The sequence below is a fragment of the Chelonia mydas genome, chromosome 9, assembly GCF_015237465.2.
Source record: "Chelonia mydas isolate rCheMyd1 chromosome 9, rCheMyd1.pri.v2, whole genome shotgun sequence".
Lineage (NCBI taxonomy): Eukaryota > Metazoa > Chordata > Testudines > Cheloniidae > Chelonia > Chelonia mydas.
In genome coordinates, this window is record NC_057855.1 from 22167062 (window position 1) to 22191687 (window position 24626).

General features: G+C 40.5%; 1 protein-coding gene across 4 annotated transcripts in view; it reads right to left on the reverse strand.

The window, feature by feature from the left end:
• SCHIP1 (schwannomin interacting protein 1) overlaps positions 1–24626 on the reverse strand; it is a 111128-nt gene that overhangs the window by 32039 nt on the left and 54463 nt on the right. Inside the window, exon 1 of one of the 4 annotated variants that reach the window (XM_037908874.2) lies at positions 23482–23808. The exons of 2 other annotated variants lie outside the window; for them this stretch is intronic. In XM_037908874.2, coding sequence (XP_037764802.1) covers positions 23482–23511 — 30 coding nt within the window. In that variant the 5' untranslated portion in view covers positions 23512–23808. Of the gene's footprint in view, positions 1–10725; positions 11211–23481; positions 23809–24626 lie in introns of those variants that run through there. One more of the 4 variants, XM_027825514.3, reaches the window with a different exon arrangement.

The following is a 24626-nucleotide window of genomic DNA, read 5'->3' on the forward strand; positions in this document are numbered from 1 at the left end:
TTCCAGTTCTCTTATCCTATTCATTTTTACGATGAATCACTATTTTTAACTCTCCACAGAATGCTCTAATAGGATCTTTAGTCCGCCAGGCCATGCCTCAGTACTAGAAGCTAGGAACTCCTGAATTCTAGTGAATAATTTTATTAAGATAATGTTGAAGTAAAAAGAAAATGGTACAGAGTTTAGGCATAGAAGTTTCTGGTTATCAGGGAATAAGGTACAGATTATCAAGGGGTGCGAAATTCAATTTAGGAACGGGTGGCGTAAGGGATACATAATCTGCAATCTCCCTGATTGGGGGTAAAAGTTTAACTGGTCAAAGTACAGACATTGAGATATGGGGGTATATTGTCCATATAATGGCTATGTTCAGGTGTGGAGTATAATAAGTGGATACGATGATGGGGATGGATCTACCCTCATTTGGTGGGATTTAATGTTCAGTGAGTTTATGGTTCCAGTTCATATGGTCCAATGGAAAAAGCCTCTCAGTCCCTTTCCCATAGTGGATGCATGATGTCGTACCGGCTCACATACCTACTTCTCTCTCACACAAGGTTGCTGTGAGGATTAATTACGGTAATTAAGATCTTTGAATATAAAAAATACTAGATAAGTATTTGAAAAAAAATTATCTTTCATTTAATTTGAAAGTAAGTAAACCATGCCATACCATATTATGACAGCGTTTTGCCCCCTCAATCTCACTAAACTGGGTTGTTTGTCCTGGACACACAGAAAGACAAAAAAGATGGGGGTTCTTCTTTCTTCACTGTACCAGTCATTAGGAACCCCAGCACCATTCCCCAGCTTCTTTAGGGGATATCTTCCACTAACTCCACTTTCAATTCTCGAGTATCAGGGAACCCAGACTTCCTCAAGAATGAGTACATGCAGTGGACATCTTTTGCTTTTGCAATCTGATATAAAAGACAGTTACCTTTTCCGTAACTGGTGTTCTTCAAGATGCGTTGCTCATGTCTATTCCACAATAGGTGTGTGTGCTCGCCACGTGCACTGGTGCCGGAAGTTTTTCCCCTAGCAGTACCCGTAGGGGGAGCGACCCAGCGACCCCTGGAGTGGCGCCTCCATGGCATGGTATAAGGGGAGCAGTGTGCTCCCCCCACCCTCAGTTCCTTCTTGCCAGACAACTCTGACAGAGGGGAAGGAGGGCGGGATATGGAATAGACATGAGCAACGCATCCCGAAGAACACCAGTTACTGAAAAGGTAACTGTCTTTTATTCTTCGAGTGATTGCTCATGTGTATTCCACAATAGGTGATTCCAAGCTATATCTGTTGGAGGTGGATAGGAGTTCACAAATTCCTGGGATGGAGTACAGCCCTGCCAAACTTGGCGTCATCCCTGGTTTGGGAGACAATTGCATAGTGCGAGGTGAATGTGTGAACCGAAGACCACATGGCGGCCCTACAATGTCCTGGATGGGGACGTGGGCCAGGAAGGCAGCCGACAAGGCCTGCGCTCGATTTGAGTGCACCTTCACAATCGGTGGTGGGGGAACGCCCGCCAGATCATAACAGGTGCGGATACACGAAGTGATCCAGTTGGAGAGAATAAAGCCTTCTCCCAAAAAAATCCAGCCTCCGCGAATCTTTATTTTTCAGGATAGGGGCTGGTTGGCCCTGCTGCTCCGTGTGATTGATGACTCGACCACCAGGGAGTTGGGTGCCGGGTGGGTGTAGGGGTATTCGTGCCCCTTGGCGGAGACAAAGTACTTGCGTTCCGCCTTCTTAGAGATGGGGGCCAGTGAGCCGGTGTTTGCCATAAGGCATTTGAAATTTTTGCCACCCCTTTGTGGAGGGATAAAGCTACCCTGCCCGGTGTCGAAGAGGACAGCACGTTGAACAGGGAGTCTGAGGGTTTCTCCAACTCCTCTACCTGGAGGTGGAGGCTTGATGCCACCCTTTTAAAAAGTTTTTGATGGGCCCTAAGTCCTCCTGCGGGACGGAGGGGGGCAGGGCTGTTATCGCCTTGTCCAGGGAGGGCAAGGAAGCCAGCAGGTGCTCTGGGTGTCTGCCGGCACCGGAGGATCACCACTTGGTCAGACTCCAGGCACGGTGCCAAGGACATGTGTCCCACTGACCCCCTCCTTGGAGGTCTGGAGAGGGAGGCCGATGGCGCCTCTGAGGCGCTGGCTACCGAGCGGGCCCCCACCGGGGGCTGTGTCGGGGACATGGTGCCCACTTGTACCACTGGGCCGGCCACGGGGCTCAGAGTCACTGCACTGGCTGTGACACTGATGGGCCCTGGTTGTTTGGCCTGTCTGGCCTGTCCCATGGAAGGGAGACTACAAGTGGAGGCCGGGCTGACGAACAATCTGCTGCTGTCTTGGGACCGGGAGGAATGGCAGTGCAGGGAGCGATGTCGCCCATGGGACCGCGACCTCGATGCGGAGGACTGGTACCGTCTGTAGCTGCTGCTCTGCGATCGGCTCCGACGGCCGGACCCGTGACTGCGAGGTGCCAGCGATCGATGCCCTGGCCTGCGGAGGCGATGCCTTGGTGGAGTCTTGAAGCGGGATTCCGAGCGGGAACAGCGCTGACGTCTGCTCCGTGACCAGCTGCGGTAATCCCTATGAGAAGAGGACCTCTGGTGATGTCTGCCTCGGTCCCGTCGGTATTCAATCCATCATGCGAAGCGGTGCCAGGAGTTTCAGTCAGACGGCACCCAACCAGACAGACAGTCTGGTGGGAGTTGAGGGCGATCCACTAACTGAGACCGGTGCCATGCTGGGGGCGACTGCGGAGAACCCAGCAGTGGCTTGCCCCTGGAGTGTGGTGCCAACATCGGTGGCGCTCCTGGTACCGGCATGGACATGACGTCCCGGGCCGCCTGCAGGGCCTCCGGCGTTTCTGAAGCAGCCGGGCTACTCCGCTCTACGTGAGTCGGAGGCCTAGAGGCTGGAGGGGATAGAGGACTACTCAACATGGGTCTAGTCTCTGCCTCTGGATTCCCTTGGTGCTGCTGCGAAGAAGGCATTTCCTTTGCCTTCTTGTGCCCCGTGGACGGGGAGCAGTGCCAACTGGTCGAAGGCATCGGAAGGTTTACGCACACCGACGCCGCGGTGCCTGGTGCCGACTTGGAGCAGCGCACCGGAGTCGGGGTCAGCGCCGACTCCATCAGAATAGCCCGGAGCCTAATCTCTCAGTCCGAGTTTCAAACGACTTGTAAATCTTGCAACGATCGCCGATATGGGTTTCTCCCAAACAGCATAAACAGTCTGCGTGCGGGTCACTCCCTGGCATAGATCGCCTACAAGTGTCGCACGACTTAAAACCCGGGGTGTGGGGCATGCCCCGGCCTGTGCACTCTGACTAACTGAACTGCTAACTAACCACAGGTACTAACACCAAAAGAACAAAAAGTTCTGGGGACGAGCTATAGCAAAGCTGGAGCAGAGCAGTTTCGATGCACCTTCACTGGAGGCAAGAAGGAACTGGGGGGCGGGGGGACACGCAGCTCCCTTATACTGCGCCATGGAGGTGCCACTCCAGGGGTCGCTGGGGTGCTCCCCCTACGGGTACTGCTAGGGGAAAAACTTCCGGCACTGGTGCACATAGCGAGCACGCACACCTATTGTGGAATACACATGAGCAATCACTCGAAGAAGAACTGATCAACCCAGTGTTTTTAGTATATCATGGGCATACACAAACAGCATTAGTCAGCAATTAATCATCTTTTAACTGGCACTCTCTGCATACAACACATTATATCCTAATTAGTCTAAATTTACCCAAACTTATATTTTGACTTTGTATTCAGATGTATTATGATACTTAGTGACAGTATCTTGTCCTATAGGCGCATAAGGATTTCTGGGTCAATGCAGACGAAAACAAAATTATTATATTAGTATCTGAAGTTTTAATATAAAAATTAGTATTGTTCGCAGTAACTTATTTTAAAGCTACAGAGTCACCACAAACTTTTTCTAAATGTATACAGTGCTCATTTGCACTAGATTATAGAGTTCTTTGAATTTGTGTATCTAAACATTAATAGGTAAATCCACTGAAGAGACTGCTATACCCTGGGCAAGGCTAGCCACAAGGTTGAACTCAAGCCCTTAGTTAGCCCCTCAGTCTGTTCATTCCCTCTGGGACACCTGGCATTGGCCACTGTCAGAAGATAGGATACTGGGCTAGATTGATCTTTGGTTTAACCCAGTATGGCCGTTCTTATATTATTAGTATGGTGAATAACAGCGGTCCTCAAAACTTAGATCTCTTGTGATTCTTTAGTCATTTGGCTAGGATTTATCTTCAAAAAGGCTAGTGATCAGAGCTACAGTATAGATAAAATTTACTCAAAATTTTTCAAATAAAGCATACAACTGTTGCAATGTTTGGTAGCTTTAATGAAATCTTCAGACGTTATTTATGACATCTTAGATGTCATGGCTGGATGTAGTAAATACCTATTTCTGTATTTTCTTTCAGGGTTTTTATCCCATGAGAATTTATTTACACACTTTCATACATGTTTTTGTACAAAACCTTTTCCACTGTAACAGCACTACTGTATGTAGTGCTTACTAGCATGAATAGATCCACCAAAATCAAAAGAAACTGTTCATGGTAGTAGCACCATGCTCAGTAAGTTTTTGCAGGATCAGAGCCTTAGTGAGGGGGAATCAGACATCTATAAAGTGCCTAATCAATCCTATACTTTCATACATCTGGCAGGTTTTATGTAGAATGTCATTAATGCTTCCCAAAATTTGTTGAGATTCTCATATGAAAAATACTATGTAAAAGTGCAACGTTTTATTAAATATTATAATTAAATTAAATTATGTATCATCTAGTTCCGTGGTTTTCACCCTTTTTTCACCAGGGACCTATGTTTTCTATCTTGGCAGGGATGAAAACAAGGAGCAATGGAGGAGGAGTGCAAGCTGCTGCTTCTCAGTCCTAAGTTTGCACCCGCTGGGTCCTAATGACAGTAAGTATTTCTCTACTTCCTTAATATGCACCTGAGGGTCATGCCCCAACAGTTGAAAAATGTGTATCTACTCCAGTGCTTGCAAAGAGCAACATTTTCTTCCATTTCATCTACTCTTAAGCACCTCTGCTGGAAGGAACAGTGGCCTTGTTATTAAGGAACTGTCTTGGGAAGGTCACAAGATACCTGCAAATTGAACATCAGGCTGATTAAATATTTACATTAGAGGTGTGCCTAAAGACCCCAAACAAGAATGAGGCCTCATTGTGTCAGGTGCTGTACAAATGGATAAGAGAGACAATCCATGCTCTGTCTGGGTTGCATGTTGACTATGGCTTTACAGTGTTTTAAGATTTTCTTTACCTCAAGTCTATTGCTTATTATTCACCTCATTACTGTAAATATTTTTTTCAATCTGTACGAATATACTACCCTCAAATATCCCTTTCCTCCAAGTCACACAATTAATTTCCTTATCTTCTCATCTATTTATCACTTTAGTGGCCCTTCATTGGATTCTGATGTATCTATATTCTTTTAGAACAGTGATTCCCAAACTTGCTCCGCTGCTTGTGCAGGGAAAGCCCCTGGCGGGCCGGGCCAGTTTGTTTACCTGCTGCGTCCGCAGGCTCGGCCGATCGTGGCTCCCAGTGGCCGCGGTTCACTGCTCCAGGCCAATGGGAGCTGCTGGAAGCAGCGTGGGCCCAGGGACGTATTGGCCGCCGCTTCCAGCGGCTCCCATTGGCCTGGAGCAGTGAACCGTGGCCACTGGGAGCCGCGATCGGCTGAACCTGCAGACACGGCAGGTAAACAAACCAGCCCGGCCCACCAGGGGCTTTCCCTGCACAAGCGGCAGAACACGTTTGGGAACCACTGTTTTAGAAATAAGATGCCAAATATATATGACTCCCACCAAGCTGGCATAAAGTATTTTTAACATTTCCCATGTTCTACCAGTGCTAACCTGACATTCAGACCAGAATGTCATCTGCCTTTTTTGCAGCTTCACTTCATTTTGAATTCATGTCTCATCTGTCTCTCTCTCATCTCCAAAGGTTTTTCTGCATTACTGCTCTTTAAATAGCACCCTCATCTTTTATGCTTGTGCTGGGGATTACTCTTCCCTGCTTTTTTACTTTTACATATTTAGTCCCATTTAGATCTCTCTCAAACTTTCAGATCATTCTGTAATTTTGATCCATCCCCCACTGTGATTGCAATTCTTCCCAGTTTGATATCTGTACATTTGATCAATGTACAATTTATTTTATCCACTAAGTAATTACTGAAATATTAAATAATACAATTCCCAATACTGAACCCACATTAACGCACTTTGTAAGTCACCCTCTAGATAATGACCATAAAGGAATCAATTGTGCCATAAGTTGTTATAAAACAGGGAACAGTTCCTAAAAAGCCAAATATACTTGAAAGCTGGATTTCATGCTAAAGATAGATCACTGTAACGGATACACTGAATATTCTGAGAGAGATATTAGAGAAACTTGGTTTCAGACAGGAACCAAATCAATAATCTCATTCTTCAGCTACCAAGAATTTTTAAATTATTTTCTACATAAGAAAATCACAAACAAACAAACACTTGGAATATAAAAACATAATTAAACATGTATTATATACATCTATGGTCAAAGATAGGTCTTTCTGTTAGATCTAAAGTGAGATACACAGATTTTCACCAAAGAATCAATTTTGTGGCTAAAGCACACAGTCTAAAAGGACAGTAGAATTTCTGTAAATGTGACTACTTGTAGCTGTTACCTAGGAGAACGCAAATGCTACATTTCACTAATATCATGAGTTATTTTGCCTTCTATCCCATCACCTAGACTTTCACTAAGCAAAACAGGTTTGAATTATTAATTCCCAAATTATAGTGCTATAAATAAATAGTGTTATAATCTGAACACTACATCCTGCCATTAGACCAGCTGCTGAAGGAAAAGGAAAAGGAAAAGTTACATAATCTCTTCCTTCTATATCCATTGTAGGATCTAATTTTAACCACAGAAATAGAACTGTTCGATTTTTCTTTTTTCTTTTAAACAACAATACCAAAAATATTTACAAGAACATAAAAAAAAAGACGTGGTATTCATCAATACATAACTCGGTCTAGCACAGAACTCATGCATGGATCAATTCCCCAACCACTGATTATGTGTGACAAAGTTCCTAAGAACCTTACTGAAAGTTAAGTTTCAAGGCCAGTTTTGCTAAATCAGTGAGGTATCTGTGGTTTAGTCAAGGAAAGGAAAATAAGAATCTCTACATCTAAAACACTAATTTCAATTAAGTTTACATTAAGAGAAGTGCCAAACTTACGTCAGTAAATTAACAACTAAAATGCCACGGGGAGGCCATCATTTTGACCCTTTGTGATCATATTCTCCATGCCACATCTATCTACTTACTGCTTTTTAAAAAATATATTAATTACAGCTTTGTTGTTTACTGACCCATACATTTACAATTTGTTTTCTTAATGGTCCCCTATCTTTCCCACAAGAAAAAATAAAAATAAAAAACCTCTCACCCCTCTTTTAACCCCACAGCAATAACTTCCATTTACCACATTTGTCCCACCTATTTACCATCTGTTTTTCTTGCCAAATATTAGAAAGGAGAAACATCCCTAGAGCTGTGCTGGTGACAAGAGCACAAACAAGACGATTATAAAAGTTTTATGTATTATATACATACAAATAAAAGCACATACCCCTCTGCAGACTTATGGTTCTATAATATATAAATAATGCTTGCATGTGTGATTTTTCATTGTGTAGTTATGGATGCCATGTTTTCTTTCCAACACATTAAAAGGGCAAATGTTACACACTTCGCTTGGAAGTTGGAGTGTTGAAAGTTATGCTATTAACCTTGGGGCACTTGCCCTGGCAAAAGAACAGTTACAGAAGTTAGTCAATCTATCCAAAGATATTTTAACGCTGGCTAAATATTCCTCTATGACAATATAAAGTTGATTCCATGGGTCATGTATACACCATTTAAATTTTACCGTTTACTATAATTACACCATTGATGTAATTATCTGCTGCCTGAACATCTGAACTGGCTTGAATGTTTGAGAGGATACAACTTCCTCAGTAATTTGTAGCTGCTTTTTGGCACTGATCTACAGTCCTGTCAACCTCTCTACTGCAATGACCTACTCTGTTGGAGGGTGAAATTCTGTTTTCTGTTAGTCTGTAGATTCATGAGCATGACAAGATCAATGTGGATAGGAATTATGGAAGTTTCTTGAAAGGTTTTATATATCACATCCAGTGATTGTATGGGATTTAATGCTGATTGGACACATTGAGAGAGTACTATTTAGTATCTGGGAAGAGTAGCCCTGTAGGGCAGTCTTTTTCCAGCAGATTTTGTACATAGACTCAGTACAAAGAGGGAGTTTTGTCAGGTACGAACAGGGGGTTAACAGATAAGCTTTTACAGTTTTTATCTTTTTTCACAACATACCAGATATCTGAAATAGTATTACATTTGTTGATTCAACACAACCAACGTGGCAAGACTACATCCGTTTCACATGGGCCAATCAAGAGAAACTCCACTGAGTCACTTGGGTTTATACAAGTGTAACTGCAGAATCTGACCCCCTGAATCTACATTCAAGGACTAAGTAAGGTGAACAATATAAATGCTGTCATACCTTTGGCAATTTAAAGGATTAAGACAGTTGTGTACATGTTGCCAACAGTTTACTACTTCTCATTTGCTTTGGCTACACTCGCTTTCCTTTCCTGGATTAACTCCACATTTCTTTCTTTACTTTAGTTTGCTTGTAACAGGTTTGGGATTAACAAGAAAAGACTTAAAAATACTTTAGTGCCACAATATTACCTCCAATTCTTAGTTATAGAATAAGATTGGGCAAAATTGTTTGACAAGAAAGCTCTATATGCCCTCAGAAAAAGGAACAGTCTAACGATCAAATAGCATATTGGAGTACAGGTACTACTGAGTTCTGTTTTATTTCTAATCCATCCACTGTCAGAGAGTGCTAAGACAACATTTACTGGATAAGCTTTCCTGTTTTGCTCAGTTTTATTAATGTTGTTACTGAAATATCACTGGGTTATTCCCATCATTTATACTGCATGTTAAGAAGAATGTGAATCCCACAATAGCAACTTGGAACTTTAGTTGATTGCTCATCCATCAGTAATGCATTAGACCATTATCTTTTACTGACCTGCTTTTACGTATACTTCATTCCATGTATAACAAACAATAATTGACTCTGATATGGAATTTAACAGTTTGTATATACAGTAGATTTTATATCTATATAGTAAATTGATTTAAATGTAGAGTTATTGCTGAAGTATTTTTACTGGGCAACAGTGTGAAATTTGTTCCAATCATGACATCTTCCCTCTACAAGAACTTTACTGCAGGGGGTGTTAAGATGTCATTAATGTGGACACTTATCACCTCAGACTTTTTCCCTTCTTGGCAATTATACAACACTGAAAACACAAGCCATGGCAGACCAATAAACAGCAGAACATGAGTCAGCTCTTGGGATTTACTGACGGTATTTCCAAAGAAGTGAACAAAGTTCATACTTTACTACTTACATAACACGAGAAGTGATTATTACAATGCAGCCCATTGTTTTAATATATTTTACACACTAAGATGTCATCTGAAATAGTATGTACAAAACTTATTAAAATGTAAATTTAGAACCAACACGTAGCAGCAATTAGACAACTCTGCAAATATCACCTCACCGAGGCGAGTCTTTATTCAAGGACACTGCCAACGTACAGAAGTGTTTAAAGGTAAAAATATGTTATTCTATTAACATTTAATTGGATTAAAAACCCAGCGGGGTTATGGCAATTTTTTATTTAATATTAGAAGCAATGGGCCAAATGTTGAAAGGTGCTGATGTCAGATACAATGGGCTGGATGCTGCCCGGTGCTGTAGTTAGTGAGAGCTGAGGGTGGTGGGTCTGTTATGGAATGATACTTCTACATACTGTGAAACAGTTTAGAACAGCACTTGTTTCCCTTGGAAGGAGGTTTGGGGGGGAGGAGGGAGAAGTTGCATAATATCCTGGCTTGTCGGGACAAGCATATACTTGCAGTTAATGTCAGGATTACAACCATGCCACTGAAGCTATTTTTGCCTTAGGTCCGTCATTACCAGATGTAGACAATTACTATATTTAAAGTTCCAAAACGGTACATGGCATACTTTATTTTTAAAGGGACAAAGGCTGTTATAATATTTATGAAAATCCTGTACCCATAGAATACTTGTTTTCATATCTTTCAACTTCAAGATGTATTTACGGTGCAGTACAAATAAAATGAAAATTTAGAGTCAAAATTTTTCATTTCTTAAGCTGCACTGTAATTTGTACTAAAAACTAGAGGGTCACAATATTTCTGAATTATTTCTTAAATTACAGTTTTGACAACTAAATGTGGAGTGTAAGACGTTTTACAGAACATGGCAGTATACCAAAAACTGAATCAAATTTTAATGAAAATTACTTGTGTGTTAAATATAACAGAATATTTCACTATTTCAGCAAATAAAGAAAAATAATCATGAAGAAACATTTATATATCTGGATGAACTGTAGCATAGGGTGCTGGGAATGGTACTGGCAACTCTTCAGATTTGAATGGTTTCTCTTTTGCAAAAACAGAGCAATTGTCAGAAGACAAGCGTCCTTTTTGTCTCTTACCTTTTTATAATTCCCCTCCATCTCCAACGTGGATACTTTACTGATGATGTCATCCATTCCATCACTGTCCAAATTCATTCTTTAACTCTCAAACCCCCTCACTGCAGATTAAATATTCCTTGCAATTATCACTATTCATTGTATCCATAATTTATTAGTCCATACTCCAAGATCTGTTTGGATTTCTCATTTTTAAACTGAAATATCAGATGAAAACTGAAATTCTGTCAGTGTTCTTGCTCTTTTTCATTCAGAGAGACTGTCCCGTACTTTTACCCTTGTCTCATTCACTCTAGTGTGAGGACAGCTGCCATTCCATGCAGTTAAAATGTGACTTCTTGCTGACACTTTGGCCTGTCAAGGGTATGGTCTTCTCACAATCTGCTATCACCTTCCTCTGAATAATTCTCCTAGAATCCTCTTCAAAGCATGTTTCTTTTCCCTAATAAAGTAAAAGGCTGTCTTTGAGCCTTAGCCAGCTGATTATACTGAGTTCACTGCTTAGCAGTGTGTGTTGTAGCTACAAGAGGAAAGCAGCAATCTTCCTCCAGCCACTGGTAGTGCAGGATAAAAATAGATGGAAACTTGCCTAGCAGACTACACCAGGGCAGAGAAAACCTGGTATCTTATGACAAAATTAAAACAGTGTGGTTCAAAGTCAAGGCTACAGGAGGCAAAACTGGACTCACTTCAGGGACTTTCACATACAACCTCCCTGTACAATATAGCAATACTTTCTGTACAGACTGGTTGTTCTGTTTCAATATCCACAACTTTAGTCTATTAGAGGAAGCAAAAAAGAATTCCATAATTTGTTTGGAAATTCACCCATAGTGCCTTTCCAGTTTCAGGAGGAGCTCTTCATTCTTCTTATTGCCTTTCTTGCCTCCAAGCATTGCATGGTTGGCTTACTTGCTTAAGAGACAGGAGTAGCAAAATCTACAACTGGAGGATTTCCCCCCCCCCTTCCATTTCTTTCACAAAGTATATAACTAGGGATTTTTTTTGTTTTAAAGGTGAGTCCTTGGCTGGAATATTTTTTTCAGACATAATAAAGCTTTTAGGAGAAAAACCAATCCCAACCCAGTGAAGAAAAAGGAAGCATTCAAATATAAAGATTTCACTTGTCACAAGCTTCTAATATTTTCAGAGTCAGATTAAACCCCACTGGCATCAGCAGATACAAATTCAAGGAACACTGTGGAACTTGGCTCCCCAGCCAACCACCACAAATAAGTTCCTCACTGCTCCCCACTCTCCATACCAGGATTCCTTTTGGATTTCATAAAGCCTTCTACTCACTCCAGACTTGTGGGCATAGTAATTGGTTTGGTAATGGTATTTAAGAAATCATGGATTCCATGGCTCGCTGTCTTTTTCCCCAAGCCCAGCGTCTTTCCCTTTTTAATCCTTGCTCACATTGAATATGTTATTTCCATGGAGGAAGACACCGTTGTAAGTCACTCAGGAGTATTAATTCTGCTGCATGTCAATTGTCAGTGGAGGAAGGGAGAAGGAAAAGGGGGAATGAGTGAATGTACGAAGATCCTCCCAATGCATGGGGGATGTAACGATCCTGTTGAACATGGGACACTGGTGGCCAGTTCTTGTGGTGCTCCCTCTCCTCACTTTACAGGGAGCTTGGATATTATAGCACCAGATCGCCCTTGCAAGGGGAGGGTTAAATTTTCCATACTGCATATTTACAGAAACATTCACACCTTGCTCCCTCCTAGGGGATCCCCTTGAGAAGAGGTTGGAGCCTGGTGTCTCTGTTTCAGGGACAGTGAGATTGTGGAGGGAGGGAGGGAGTGCAAGCAGATTCCCCTCCTTCCCTCATAACAGCATAAGACTGGCCATACTGGTTCAAACCAACGGTCCATATAGCCCAATATCTCCCCAAACACTGCATGGGTAGTTGACGAAGGAACTCCTTTCTTGGATTCTTCTCTGCACCATGCATGCCTTCAAGATACATCAACGCTCAGTTGGACTTCATTTTCTCAGAGAGGAGTGAAGGGTTATTGACAGTTTCTGCTGCAGGCACAGCCAATCCAGCCAAGAATGGTAGAAACCCACCAGGAATAAAGATTCCACTTGTGCCTGTCTTGTTTTTGGGACACAGAAAAGAAATGCCAGAAACACGTAACTGAGCTAGGAGCTCCAGCTGTGATTACTGTGACGGTGCCCCCCATAAGGCGTTATGGAAATATGCTTATGAATATATATTACATAACTGGAATATGTTCTATGCTACATATGCCATGTAACATATCTATGTAAAGGTTATGATCTACTGAATCTATTAATCCTATTTGTATGCATGTATCATTTTTGTACTCGAAGTTATGAATATTGGCTGTGTACTGGCTTGATTTCTAAATAACCTTAGTAGAGCATTTGGTCAGTTCCTGGAGAAAGGAATTCGCAAAGTTAAGTGCCCAATCAAGAAGCACTTAAGGAACAATGCATCTTGGAATGCTCCAATCCACATAAGAAGTCTTCTTGGAGACATTCAAGATACCATGGGGGCAATAGCTTCTGCTTGTAAGAAACTGTGAGTCATGCACGGACTTGTGACTTGCCCAGGTGACTCCAGAACTCCATCTTGGAGCTGGACTTTGCACAGGAGAGAGGAGGGGGTCTCCGTCCACAAGAGAAAGTCTATTTAAGCCCGTGGGAGACCCCTCCATTTTGTTTTCAGCTGGCTAAGGAGATAGCCTCTCCACCCCCAAGGATACCTGAAAGAAACTGGAACAAAAAAGAGTAACTACAGGGGATGAGAGTGATTGCTGAACCCGGACTAGAAGGAGATTAATCTGTAAAAGAAAGATTACTGGACCTGGTGAGGTTTCGCCTGTATTCAGTTTTATTAGACATAGACTTGCAGGTTTTATTTTATTTTGCTTGGTAATTCAGTTTGTTCTGTCTACTTGGAACCACTTAAATCCTATTTCTGTATTTAATAAAATCACTTTTTACTTATTAATTAACCCAGAGTATGTATTAATACTGGGGCGTGGGGGGCAAACAGCTGTGCATACCTCTCTATCAGTGTTATAGAGGGCGAACAATTTATGAATTTACCCTGTATAAGCTTTATTCATTGCATTATACTTTCAGAATACTCAATTTATATTAAGTAGTTATGCATTCTGGGATTTAAATATTGTACAATATATGGCAAATTCATTTTTGGAAATAAAGCATGGAATGCTTTGAAGAGATTTCTCTTTATGCAAGAAATGTTCTAGGTTAACTTGCCTGGACAATATATGACCATTATTAGACAGCATAAGGATTCTTGACATTATACTTTTTTTAATTTATGGAAAGCAAATAATTGTATTTTTAAATGAAGAACATCCTAATGGAAGAAACAAGGCAAGTTTTCTCATAAACCTTCACTGTTCTTGTATACAGTAAATACTGTGTTTATACTCAGGTATATAGTAAATAATGATTATATCAAATAGTCTTTCTCCTCTATAATTTCAATATAAATTAATCAACAACATGAAGAGCTGGTGTTTATTCAGATGTTTTACACTTGCTTCCCCCTTAAATTATTTGAAACAACCCACTGTTAATCCAGTGATAAAATATTGTGTCTGCCTATTAAAACGGATATTTAGAAATGCTGTCAAAGTATTTTCTTCATGGGATTAATACATTTCATGCAAAGGAGAAGGTTTTGTTGAAGGAGTTAATCACTACGGGTTGACCCTTTGTCCCTGGATAAAGAGCATATTCTTTTTACTCTTCCTGACAGAGCAACATTGTAAAAATCAGAATAAATAAGTAAAAAAAAAAAAAAACCAAAAAACAAACCAACCCCCCCAAAAAACTAAACCAAAAAACCCACACCCACCCTCTTCAGGGTATGAAAAAACCATCTAAACTGTTGAAATTACAGAAACTGCACAAAGAGTTTATGCATCGTTTTAATTTAATCAGAGATAAAGGATAGTTTTGTAGTTAAAGCCCTGGACTAGGACTTTGGAGATCTGGGTTCAGTTCCCCCCATCTGTCCCTGGACAGTCACTGACTCTCTGCCCTCATTTCCCGACCTGTACAATGGGAATAAAATGTCCTGTTTTATCTATTTAGTTTGTAAGCTGTTTAGGGCAGGAGCTCTCCGTTATTACATGTATGTATCGTGTCTAGTACATGGGGCCATGCTCCCGTGGGGAACTCTATGTACTATCACCACATAAATAATAAATGCAATTAATGTATGTGATGATATTTTACTTCAACACCACTAACGTAAAAGTCAAGCTTTGGGCTTTGTAATTATGTTTAGAAAAAATGAAATGAAATCACACACACCACTGCAGTATCCAACTCAGAATAGTTTGCTTCTTTCATTAGATAAAAAGGAGAAGGGTTCTATTTAAAATACATTCACACAGAATCTCACTTAAAATTTTTCAGGCTAATTACCCAGTCATCCAAGTACAGTTGGAGAAATGTCTTTGCTGAGATTCTCTCAGGACTCACCTTGTAATGAGACCATCTGACAGAAAAAAATAAGTCATATCAGTTCATTTAGCTTATTAGTCTAGAAGCTGATAATTCTGGTTTTAACTCAAATCAAATCACAACCTTAAATGAAAATGCACTGTTCAATGAACATCTTCTTTCAAATGAGAGAGAAGAAATCAATTCAGAATACTATGTTGGACAACAGGTTTCTGATAAAGCGGGGCAAGGGTTACTTTTGTGAGAGAGAAGTCCACGTAAAATTTCATCAGCTATGAAACTGGAATCATGGTTATAGTTACAAAAACTGTTTCTCCCTTCAGTGAATTTAAACGGTAGCATTAGGAGAGAGACAGTTTGAAGTCTGAGATTGTAGTTAGGGCACCCTAACATAAAAACTGGAAACACATATTGAGTGCATCTCAACTTTAGTAGTAGTAGGAGTACCACAGTAGCAACTCAGAGGCCCCAATCAAGATAGGGGCTTCATTGTGTGGGGGGAGTATAGACACAAAGTGAGATGGAGTCTCTGCCTAAAACAGTTTATAATTTAAATAGACAAGACAAAGGGAGGAAGAGTTAGCAGAGGTATAAAGAGGGGAAGTTACTTCCCCAAGGTCACAAATAGGTCAGTGGCTGAGCCAGGAATAGAACCAAGGTCTTCTAACTCTCTGTTCACTGCCCTATGCAATAGGTCATGCTGCCTTCCTGTGGCTCAAGCTGCTACAGTTAAGAATCTAATGTAACAACCCACTCCTTCACATTCAAGGATCAAAATTAGTCACCCCCTTGAACATATACAACTATTTTACATATCAATTTCAAACTATACCATCTTTTTGTGCATGCAAAGTCTGGGGGGAAAATGCATTTCAATTTCAGGTTTTATAAAAGCCAGAAAACAGGACAGATTAACTTTTACTTAGTCTTAACATTAAAAGCTTAATTTTTCATACTGATAGTAAGGCATGAAACAGTCAGTGCCTTCTGCTATTTTTTTTAAAAAAGGTTACTAAAAATGAGCAATACAATTGTAACTGAAATTGTTATCAGATTTAATTATGCACGGATAACACTTATCTGAGTCAATGAAATAAACTAAACGATGAACTACAAATTTTCTAAGGTCTGCCATAAAGAGAATAGGCCATAATGATCTTTTTGTTCCAAGGATCCAATCTTTTCCAAACAGTGCACTTTAGCAGATTATCTAGTTAACTGATCATGGTAACCCAACTAGAGTACCTATACCGATGAACACCTCTCACAATAATCTCAAAAGTGGTTGCTACTTTATGATTTATTAGTAGAATTTACAGCATTTTTTATATCTGGTTAGGTTATAAACAAGTTTGGAAGGATTACATTTCTAATCAGTAAATGCCAATAAACATTGATTTTACTGTGCACACACAAACCTATGAAAATATATTTTCATCAGTAATAATGAAAATGAACCAAGTGGCAATGTAAGAAAAATGCTGCTTGAGAACTTCTGAGAGTTTGATTTAAGGATAGGTACTTTGTACATTTTGATATGTGATATTGACAATTTGCATTTTAATGGTTATAAAACTTTATCATTAAATGATTATTATCTGACCTGCCCCATAATTTCCTGGAACTGTAAAAATTTAAATTGATAAAAATAGAAAAAAATGGGTTACTTTAGAAAAACTCTTTTAAAGTCAGTCCTAATTATGAAAGTACCACTCTGAAGGCTGGCCATCATCCGTCTTCCCATTTATACAGACATGTCTGAAAAGTTCCACAGAATGGGCAGAAAGCACTTCCATGTAGCGAAGGGGAGCTTCTCTCACAACTTCAAAGAGAAAAAGACAGCCAGCCTCATCCTTGCAGTCTAAACTGTCTGTTAAAGGGCTCCCCACCTCCAGAGCGGCAGGCTCCTTTCGTTTACTTAATAGTAGCAGTTTTTCCATTGGTGATCAGTGTGCCCAGAACTATTGATCTATTGAGTTCCAACTCCCTTGTTACAAAATGTTTTGTAGCATTTACAATCAGCTAAAGAAAAGAATGATTTTGGAAGATAGGGTGGGTGCCATGTCTTCTGCCCCATACAGGAGAAGTAGACTGTAGTGTTGCCAACTCTTGTGATTTTATCTTGAGTCTTATGATATTTGGTGTTTTTCCTGAGAGTCTCAGCTTTCATTTCTAGTATTTATGGTTGCTGAGAAATCTTCAAAATGTGACTCCTAAAGGCTCGAAAAACAGAAAGCAAATAAAAGGACCCCAAATTAGTTATGTTTAAAAATGTAATGATTTATAAATCAAATTTCATTATTTTTTTGAGACCCTGACTAATGATTTTTCAGTAGTTGGTATTAGCATTACTGAGGCCCTATGTATACTCCAGACCTCTGCTGATCTAGGTATATCAGTCACGGGTGTGAAGAAGAGGTAGCCCTGACTGACATAGCGGTGGCAAGAAAAGTCCCTAAAATGGCCTGAAACAGCGAGTACTTTAGGTCCTCTCTTTCTTTTCCCAAGGAAATTAGATGGCTGTTGGCATGTCCTTGATCTACAGACACAGTTCTTTACTGAAAGGACTGCTTTCCAAATGGAGAGCTTGTAGCGTACAAGCTGACCAACTCCCTGAAAAAGTCTGCAAAGGAAGAGGCATTTACTGAGAAACACCACTCTCTCCCTTTCTTTCTATGGAAGTGCAGCCAATCAAATTTAATACAATTTTAATACAGAGGGGCAGCCTGATCTTTCAGCACATATATAGCTGCCAAATTTTGTGCAGCTCCACATGACATTAATGCACAGAGATCATACAGAAAGCTTGGAGTAGGGCAAGGGTGAAATGTTGAGGAAGGGGGATCCGAAAACGGGATTTGGGCACTGAACTGTTCCGGGGAGGGAAGGCTGAAAACTGATGGTCCAATCAAATTTCTGAAGTAATGCTGAACGTGTTTTAGTTCAGTTAACACATGGAATTAAAACAGTTTTTAGCCACAATTCAAGCTGTACAAGTTGTCAGCAAAAGATAAATATCCTAGTATAGACAGAGCCATACTATCCAAATTCCATCTAAACGGATCTTGTCCCATGAGTTATGTCCCAGGCCCTTCCTGAAATACCTGTTTTTGAGCTAACTGCAGGACTTTGAAGAAAATCAAATGTAACTGGTCATATCAGTTTTTTATCTGTGTATAAAGCCCAAGAATGTTTGACATTTCAGTCAACAGAAATAGGTACATATCCAAATCGATGCTAGTCTGCAAAACCGAATGGCTCCCATGAGCAATATTCTGTTTAGGGAGTATAATATTACACAGAGATTCAGTCTCAATGTTTTGGAGTTCAGAAATTTATCAACTTTTAGAAGATCATCAGAAATAAGTCTGAGGTGATGATATTTAACTTTACTGCCATGTTAATAATAGGATTATGGTAGCATCTAAAGGCTAGGGTCCCATTGGGCTAGGCACTGTACAAATATGTAACAAAAAGGCAAACTATGATCTGAAGAGCTCACAATAGACTCATTCATCAAGATGAAGAAAATATGCAAGAAGCTGACGTCCACTTAATTTTCAGATTGTTACTCTATGCAAAGGGCACCTAAAAGATTTAATGGTGAACTGAAATGCTTTATTACTTAATACTAGTTAAGATCCTAAATCAGGGGTGGGCAAACTTTTTGGCTGGAGAGCCACATCGGGGTTGCGAAATGGTATAGAGGGCCGGGTAGGAAGGCTGTGCCTCCCCAAACAGCCTGGCCCCGTACCCTATCCACCCCTTCCCACTTCCCGCCTCCCTCAGAACTCCCCACCCATCCAACCCCCCTGCTCCTTGTCCCCTGACCACCCCCTCCCGGGACCCCCCCGCCCCTAACCACCCCCCGGGACCTCATCCCCTTATCTAAGCCACCCTGCTCCTTGTCCCCTGATCGCCCTGACCCCTATCCACACCCCTGCCCCCTGACAGGCCCCCCGAGACCCCTGACTACCCCCTCCTGGGACCCCCATCCCTAACTACCCCCCCTGGACCCCACCTCCTATCCCACCGACCCTCCCACTCCCTGTCCCTCCCCTACTGGGACCCCCCCGATCCCCTGGGATCCCACCCCCTATCCAACCTCCCTGCTCCCTGTCTCCTGACCCCCCTCCACAAACCTCCGCCCCATCCAACTTCCTCCTGTCCCCACTGCCCCACGGGACCTCCTGCCCTCGCCTCCCCCTGTCCCCTTACCAGGCCGCTCAGAGCAGCAGGGCAGGCTTGCTGGACAGCCTGGGAGGTGGGCAGGCACAAGCCGCACTCCTCACACAGTGGTGTAACTGCAGGGGAGGGGCTGGGGGCGAGCCTCCCCGGCTGGGAGCTCAGGGGCCGGGCTGGATGTGGCCCGCGGGCCGTAGTTTGCCCACCCCTGTCCTAAATCATTAAAATAGTATGTGGGTATATTTAAATGGCAAGGAAGTACATTATAACAAAATATTTTATTTACTTTTATTTACTTATCAGGGCCTGAGTTAAGGTTGTGTTTCTTCGATGCATGTTGATGACATCACAGATGTCTTAAGTATTTTAAACAAATGTGCAAGTGCTGGTATTTTTCATGTCAAATTTGCAGGAGAAAAAATATAGCCCTAAAACACAGGTCTTGAGAGATCAGTTGAAAACACATTTGCAATTTACTTTTAAATTATATTTATTCATAATGTTAACAATACACACGTAGTCTCTTAAATATTTCACTGATCTTAACAAGTTGTCATAAATATAAAGGGAAGGGTAACCCTGTATACAGAACTATAAAATCCCTCCTGGCCAGAGGCAAAACCCTTTCACCTGTAAAGAGTTAAGAAGCTAAGGTAGCCTAGCTGGCACCTGACCCAAAATGACCAATGAGAGGACAAGATACTTTCAAATCTGGAGGGGGGGGACGGACGACAAAGAGTTGGTCTGTCTGTGTGATGCTTTTGCCGGGAACAGATCAGGAATGCAGCCTTACAGCTCCTGTTAAGTTAGTATGTAATTTAGCTAGAAATGCATTAGATTTCCTTTTGTTTAATGGCTGGTAAAAATAAGCTGTGCTGGATGGAATGTTTATTTCTGTTTTTGTGTCTTTTTGTAACTTAAGGTTTTGCCTAGAGGGATTCTCTATCGTTTGAATCTGATTACCCTGTAAGGTATTTACCATCCTGATTTTACAGAGGTGATTCTCTTACCTTTTCTTTAATTAAAATTCTTCTTTTAAGAACCTGATTGACTTTTCATTGTTCTTAAGATCCAAGGGTTTGGGTCTGTGTTCACCTGTACAAATTGGTGAGGATTCTTATCAAGCCTTCCCCAGGAAAGGGAGTGTAGGGCTTGGGGGGATATTTTGGTGGAAGGCGTCTCCAAGTGGGCTCTTTCCCTGTTCTTTGTTTAAAACGCTTGGTGGTGGCAGCATACGGCTCAAGGACAAGGCAAAGTTTGTACCTTGGGGAAGTTTTTAAACCTAAGCTGGTAAGAATAAGCTTAGGGGGTCTTTCATGCAGGTCCCCACATCTGTACCCTAGAGTTCAGAGTGGGGAAGGAACCTTGACACAAGTGTTTGGCATTATTTACAAAAATAATTTCAATCACTTTTAATGGTGCTGTAAAAGAGATTACCAACATACCAATGCCAATATGCCTGAACTGGAGAGGCGATCTGTAATGGTGAAAGGGTCCATGCCTATTGAGTCAATAAGAGTAGGGATGGCAGTGGTTTGTGTAATACTTATCAGTTGGGAACTGGAAGGAGGCCACTACACAGCCTCAGGTGGTAATAACTTTTGGTCACCACTGACCTGGTATGGATTCAGATTGATAACCTAGAAGTGAAAGGATTCATATTCCATTACCATATGACATTCAATTCCACTGCAATCAATGTATAATTCTTCCAATCCATAAAAGCACAGATCTTTAACCTTCGGAGGAGGGTTATCATCATATTATTTAGAATATGATCCAAAACTGTTTAATAAACATCTAGCATTCTTCTTCTTGGAATTGTTAATTCTGTTAATTTAAAAAAATCTAATTTTATGGACCATTTCCTCAAGAATTTGGAAAGTAGCAGCAGCAGTTGATTTAGGTCAGACAAGATTTGTCTAGCGAGATGCGTTTAAACGAATTGCTTTTTGCTGTCTCCCATTATAAGATAAACCTGTACTGCTGATCCACCACTCTAGGATTCTTTTGGTAGCATAATATACAGCCCTGCTTAGCATTTAGAATTTATTTTTGAACAGCCACTGCAGGGATTTAACGTCTAAACTGTATAGGGTCTCTCTCTTTATTAACTGTATTTTAAGGCTCTGATAAAACTTAAAGCACATTTCAAAAAGGAATTTGACCACAGATATCACACGTGACTATAGCAGCCTTCACATTGACATTTTCCCTTCCCCCCCATCACAGCCCGTGTTTAGGGAAGCCACCCTTCCTCTCTAGCTTGCTGAAATCCAATCATTTATGGCTTGTAGTTTGATTTTAAACCCTGGATTGCTGATCACAGAAGGATTAAAACTTGACCTCCAGGTTAATGGGTTTGATTATTTGGGTTGTTTTGCTGCTCCGTGCAACCAAACAGAGGTATTTAAACAAAACATGAAGATCATTTTCATATGACATTTTTCTAAAATAAAGATTCACATATGACTAGTGATTTATATTCAGTATTTTTGTTTTGAAAGAACACATTGTAATGAATAAGCAGATTAAAATGATTAAAAATGTAGCCGTACTATGATCACACAAAACCAAATGCTTTAGGATGCTATCCAGCCTAATAGCAGTGTTTTTGACTCAACCTAATGTATCTTCACTTACTCACAGTTCCCAGAAGACTGGCTTCCATTTGAGAAGAAACAATAGGCGACCTTTAACCCTTCAGTTCCCAGAACTATGCTGGGAAAACGTTCTCAGAGACACAACAATGATGCTATTTATTAAATTACTAAAATATGACAGGCTAAAGGCTTCAGAAAATTATTTAAATATATTTTTAGAAGGGGATAGACTGGAATAATTATTTTAAACTGCTAATTGGATTAAAAATCTTCAAACTCAAAAATCATTTTTTAACTCTGTACTATGTGTACTGACTGGTACTTTGGTTTATTTCCCTTCCCTTCTATAATGCTATTTTATGCATGGGGATGCATGTGTTTAACAATAATCTTCAAGCAGGACCAAGCCCTAGGAGAGGAGTCTGTAACGTAGGTGCGTGTGTCATAATACTGTCCATCTATTGTTAGGAAAGTGAAGTAATGTCAGTGTAAACTCCTAAATTCTTACTTTGCCCTGTGGAAAGGTAATACATGAGTCTTTGTTACCAATTATCTTCTCATCTTCATCTCTGATTATTAGTATTGTGGCAGTGCCCAGAGGCCTGACCAGGACTGGGACTCCACACTGTGCTGGTGCTACAAACACATAAAAAGGCACTGTCTCTGCCCCAAAGAGCTTGCAATCAATTAATCCATATTTTGATTATTTATCAAAATAGCAAACCATAATGTGAACAATGAAAAGACAGCATGTGAAAATGACCACTACATTTTAATGCATCAATTACGGACAGTGAATATAGAACTCTTAAAAATATTAAAAGCTAATCTTGCTTCAAATATAACTACGAAGGTGCTAAAACAGCCACTTCATACAAGTAATTTAAATCAAGTACTCTCATTTATACTTGTAGTAACAGAGTAAGTGTTGACGCATTATATAACATAAAATGCAGCTCGTACATAAAGACTCAGATGAATACATATTACTGAACCTAAAGCATCAATGAATGGAAGTGTCCGAGAAAATAAATCAGTTATCAGTTCCTTTTCCACTTAGTTCATCTAAAGATTTTTACTTATTAGTGAACATTGTGTAGTGTACACAAGAACTTAGGCATTGACACTCTTAAAGTTAACATTTAAAAATATTGTTTACTATTATTTTATGCACCTTTTATTTGTTCCATAATTCGTTCCCCAAAATTATTTCCCATCTCTGAAACATATCTTAAACAGTTCTTCATTTAAAGGAGTTCCTCTATCCATATAGACATACATGTCAGGACAGATTATACCTATATAATTCACATTTTACAAGCCAACTAAGCATTATTTTCTACACTGCTCATCAGATTTACAACAAACCACAATACTAAGAATACTGTAGAAGCCGAAGAGAGGCAACTTGCTGCACTGAAAACGTCAGGCCTTTCTCTCCCGCAAAGGATGCCTATCATCGTAACAGAGCTTTAATTCTTACCTGATACGAACAGTTTTCCTGGTGTACCATCTCAGTGCATCATACAGAGAGCAGACACCAAAGCCAGGAATGTTTACAGAAGCTGCACAGTTAAAATTTACAGCATCTGAAGGAGAAAAGAACGCCCTTGTAAGGCGAGAAGCTTCCTGCAGATTAAAATGGATGCTGTTTCTGCTGTTTCAACCTGCGCAATGGCACTGCCTTTGCTAGTGAGGAGTGTAGCAGTGCTGTTCTCCTCAGGGAACTAGCAATGAGGTCTAACAACATGTAGCTGAGACTGTGATGGGGGAGGGGGTTCACTCATCACTAGCACAATCGGCCAATTATATTGTAGACACAAAGAAAAGGATCAGTCTGAGGCTGGTGTGACCTTCTGGTGCTTTCTGAAGGCAGCTAACTGATGTGGAAACATTCTAGTCCTCATTAAAGGGAAAAGGGGGGAAAAAAAGACAAATCAATACTTCACTTGAACATTTCTGACCTTTGCCTTCATTCTCCCTTCCTATAGCTGTTCTTCGATTACTGCTTAGAAGTTTTAATAATACTTACAAACAGAGAGTCGTAACTGTATTACAGAAATATAAACAATTGCCTTGGTAATTTAAAAACATTAATCTATTTCAATCAGACAACATTTCTTTCTTTGGCCAAGACCATTTACAGCCGAATAAACCAAACTCAGGTGTACATTCCATACAAAAAAGAATCAAGGTATGTATTCCATCTTCCCAAAATAGGTTTAAGATATTGAATCATTAAATAATAAGTAGGAATGCATTCCAGTTATTTTCTTTTACAGTGTATCGGAGAAACATAAAATCTTTTCTTGAAAATGTTTTGTTCTACATTTCCTGTGAATTGTAAGTATAGGATGCAATGGTGTTTAAAGAATTTACTTTCTATATTGTTGTAATGTCCATTTTGAGCTGGAGCTTTGACTATATTATCCAATACAGGGGAACAGTTAATGCCACACTGTTTGTTTCAAATGAAACAAACATCTGTGTTCTTTGCAACAGCCCCAAACAAAAATAGGCTATTCTATAACTAAATTTGACTGATGAGAAGAAATCTGAAGATCAGACAAATATCCAGAGGAAACTATACACAGCCACAGTTTGCCTACACAGCATTTTTAGGAACAA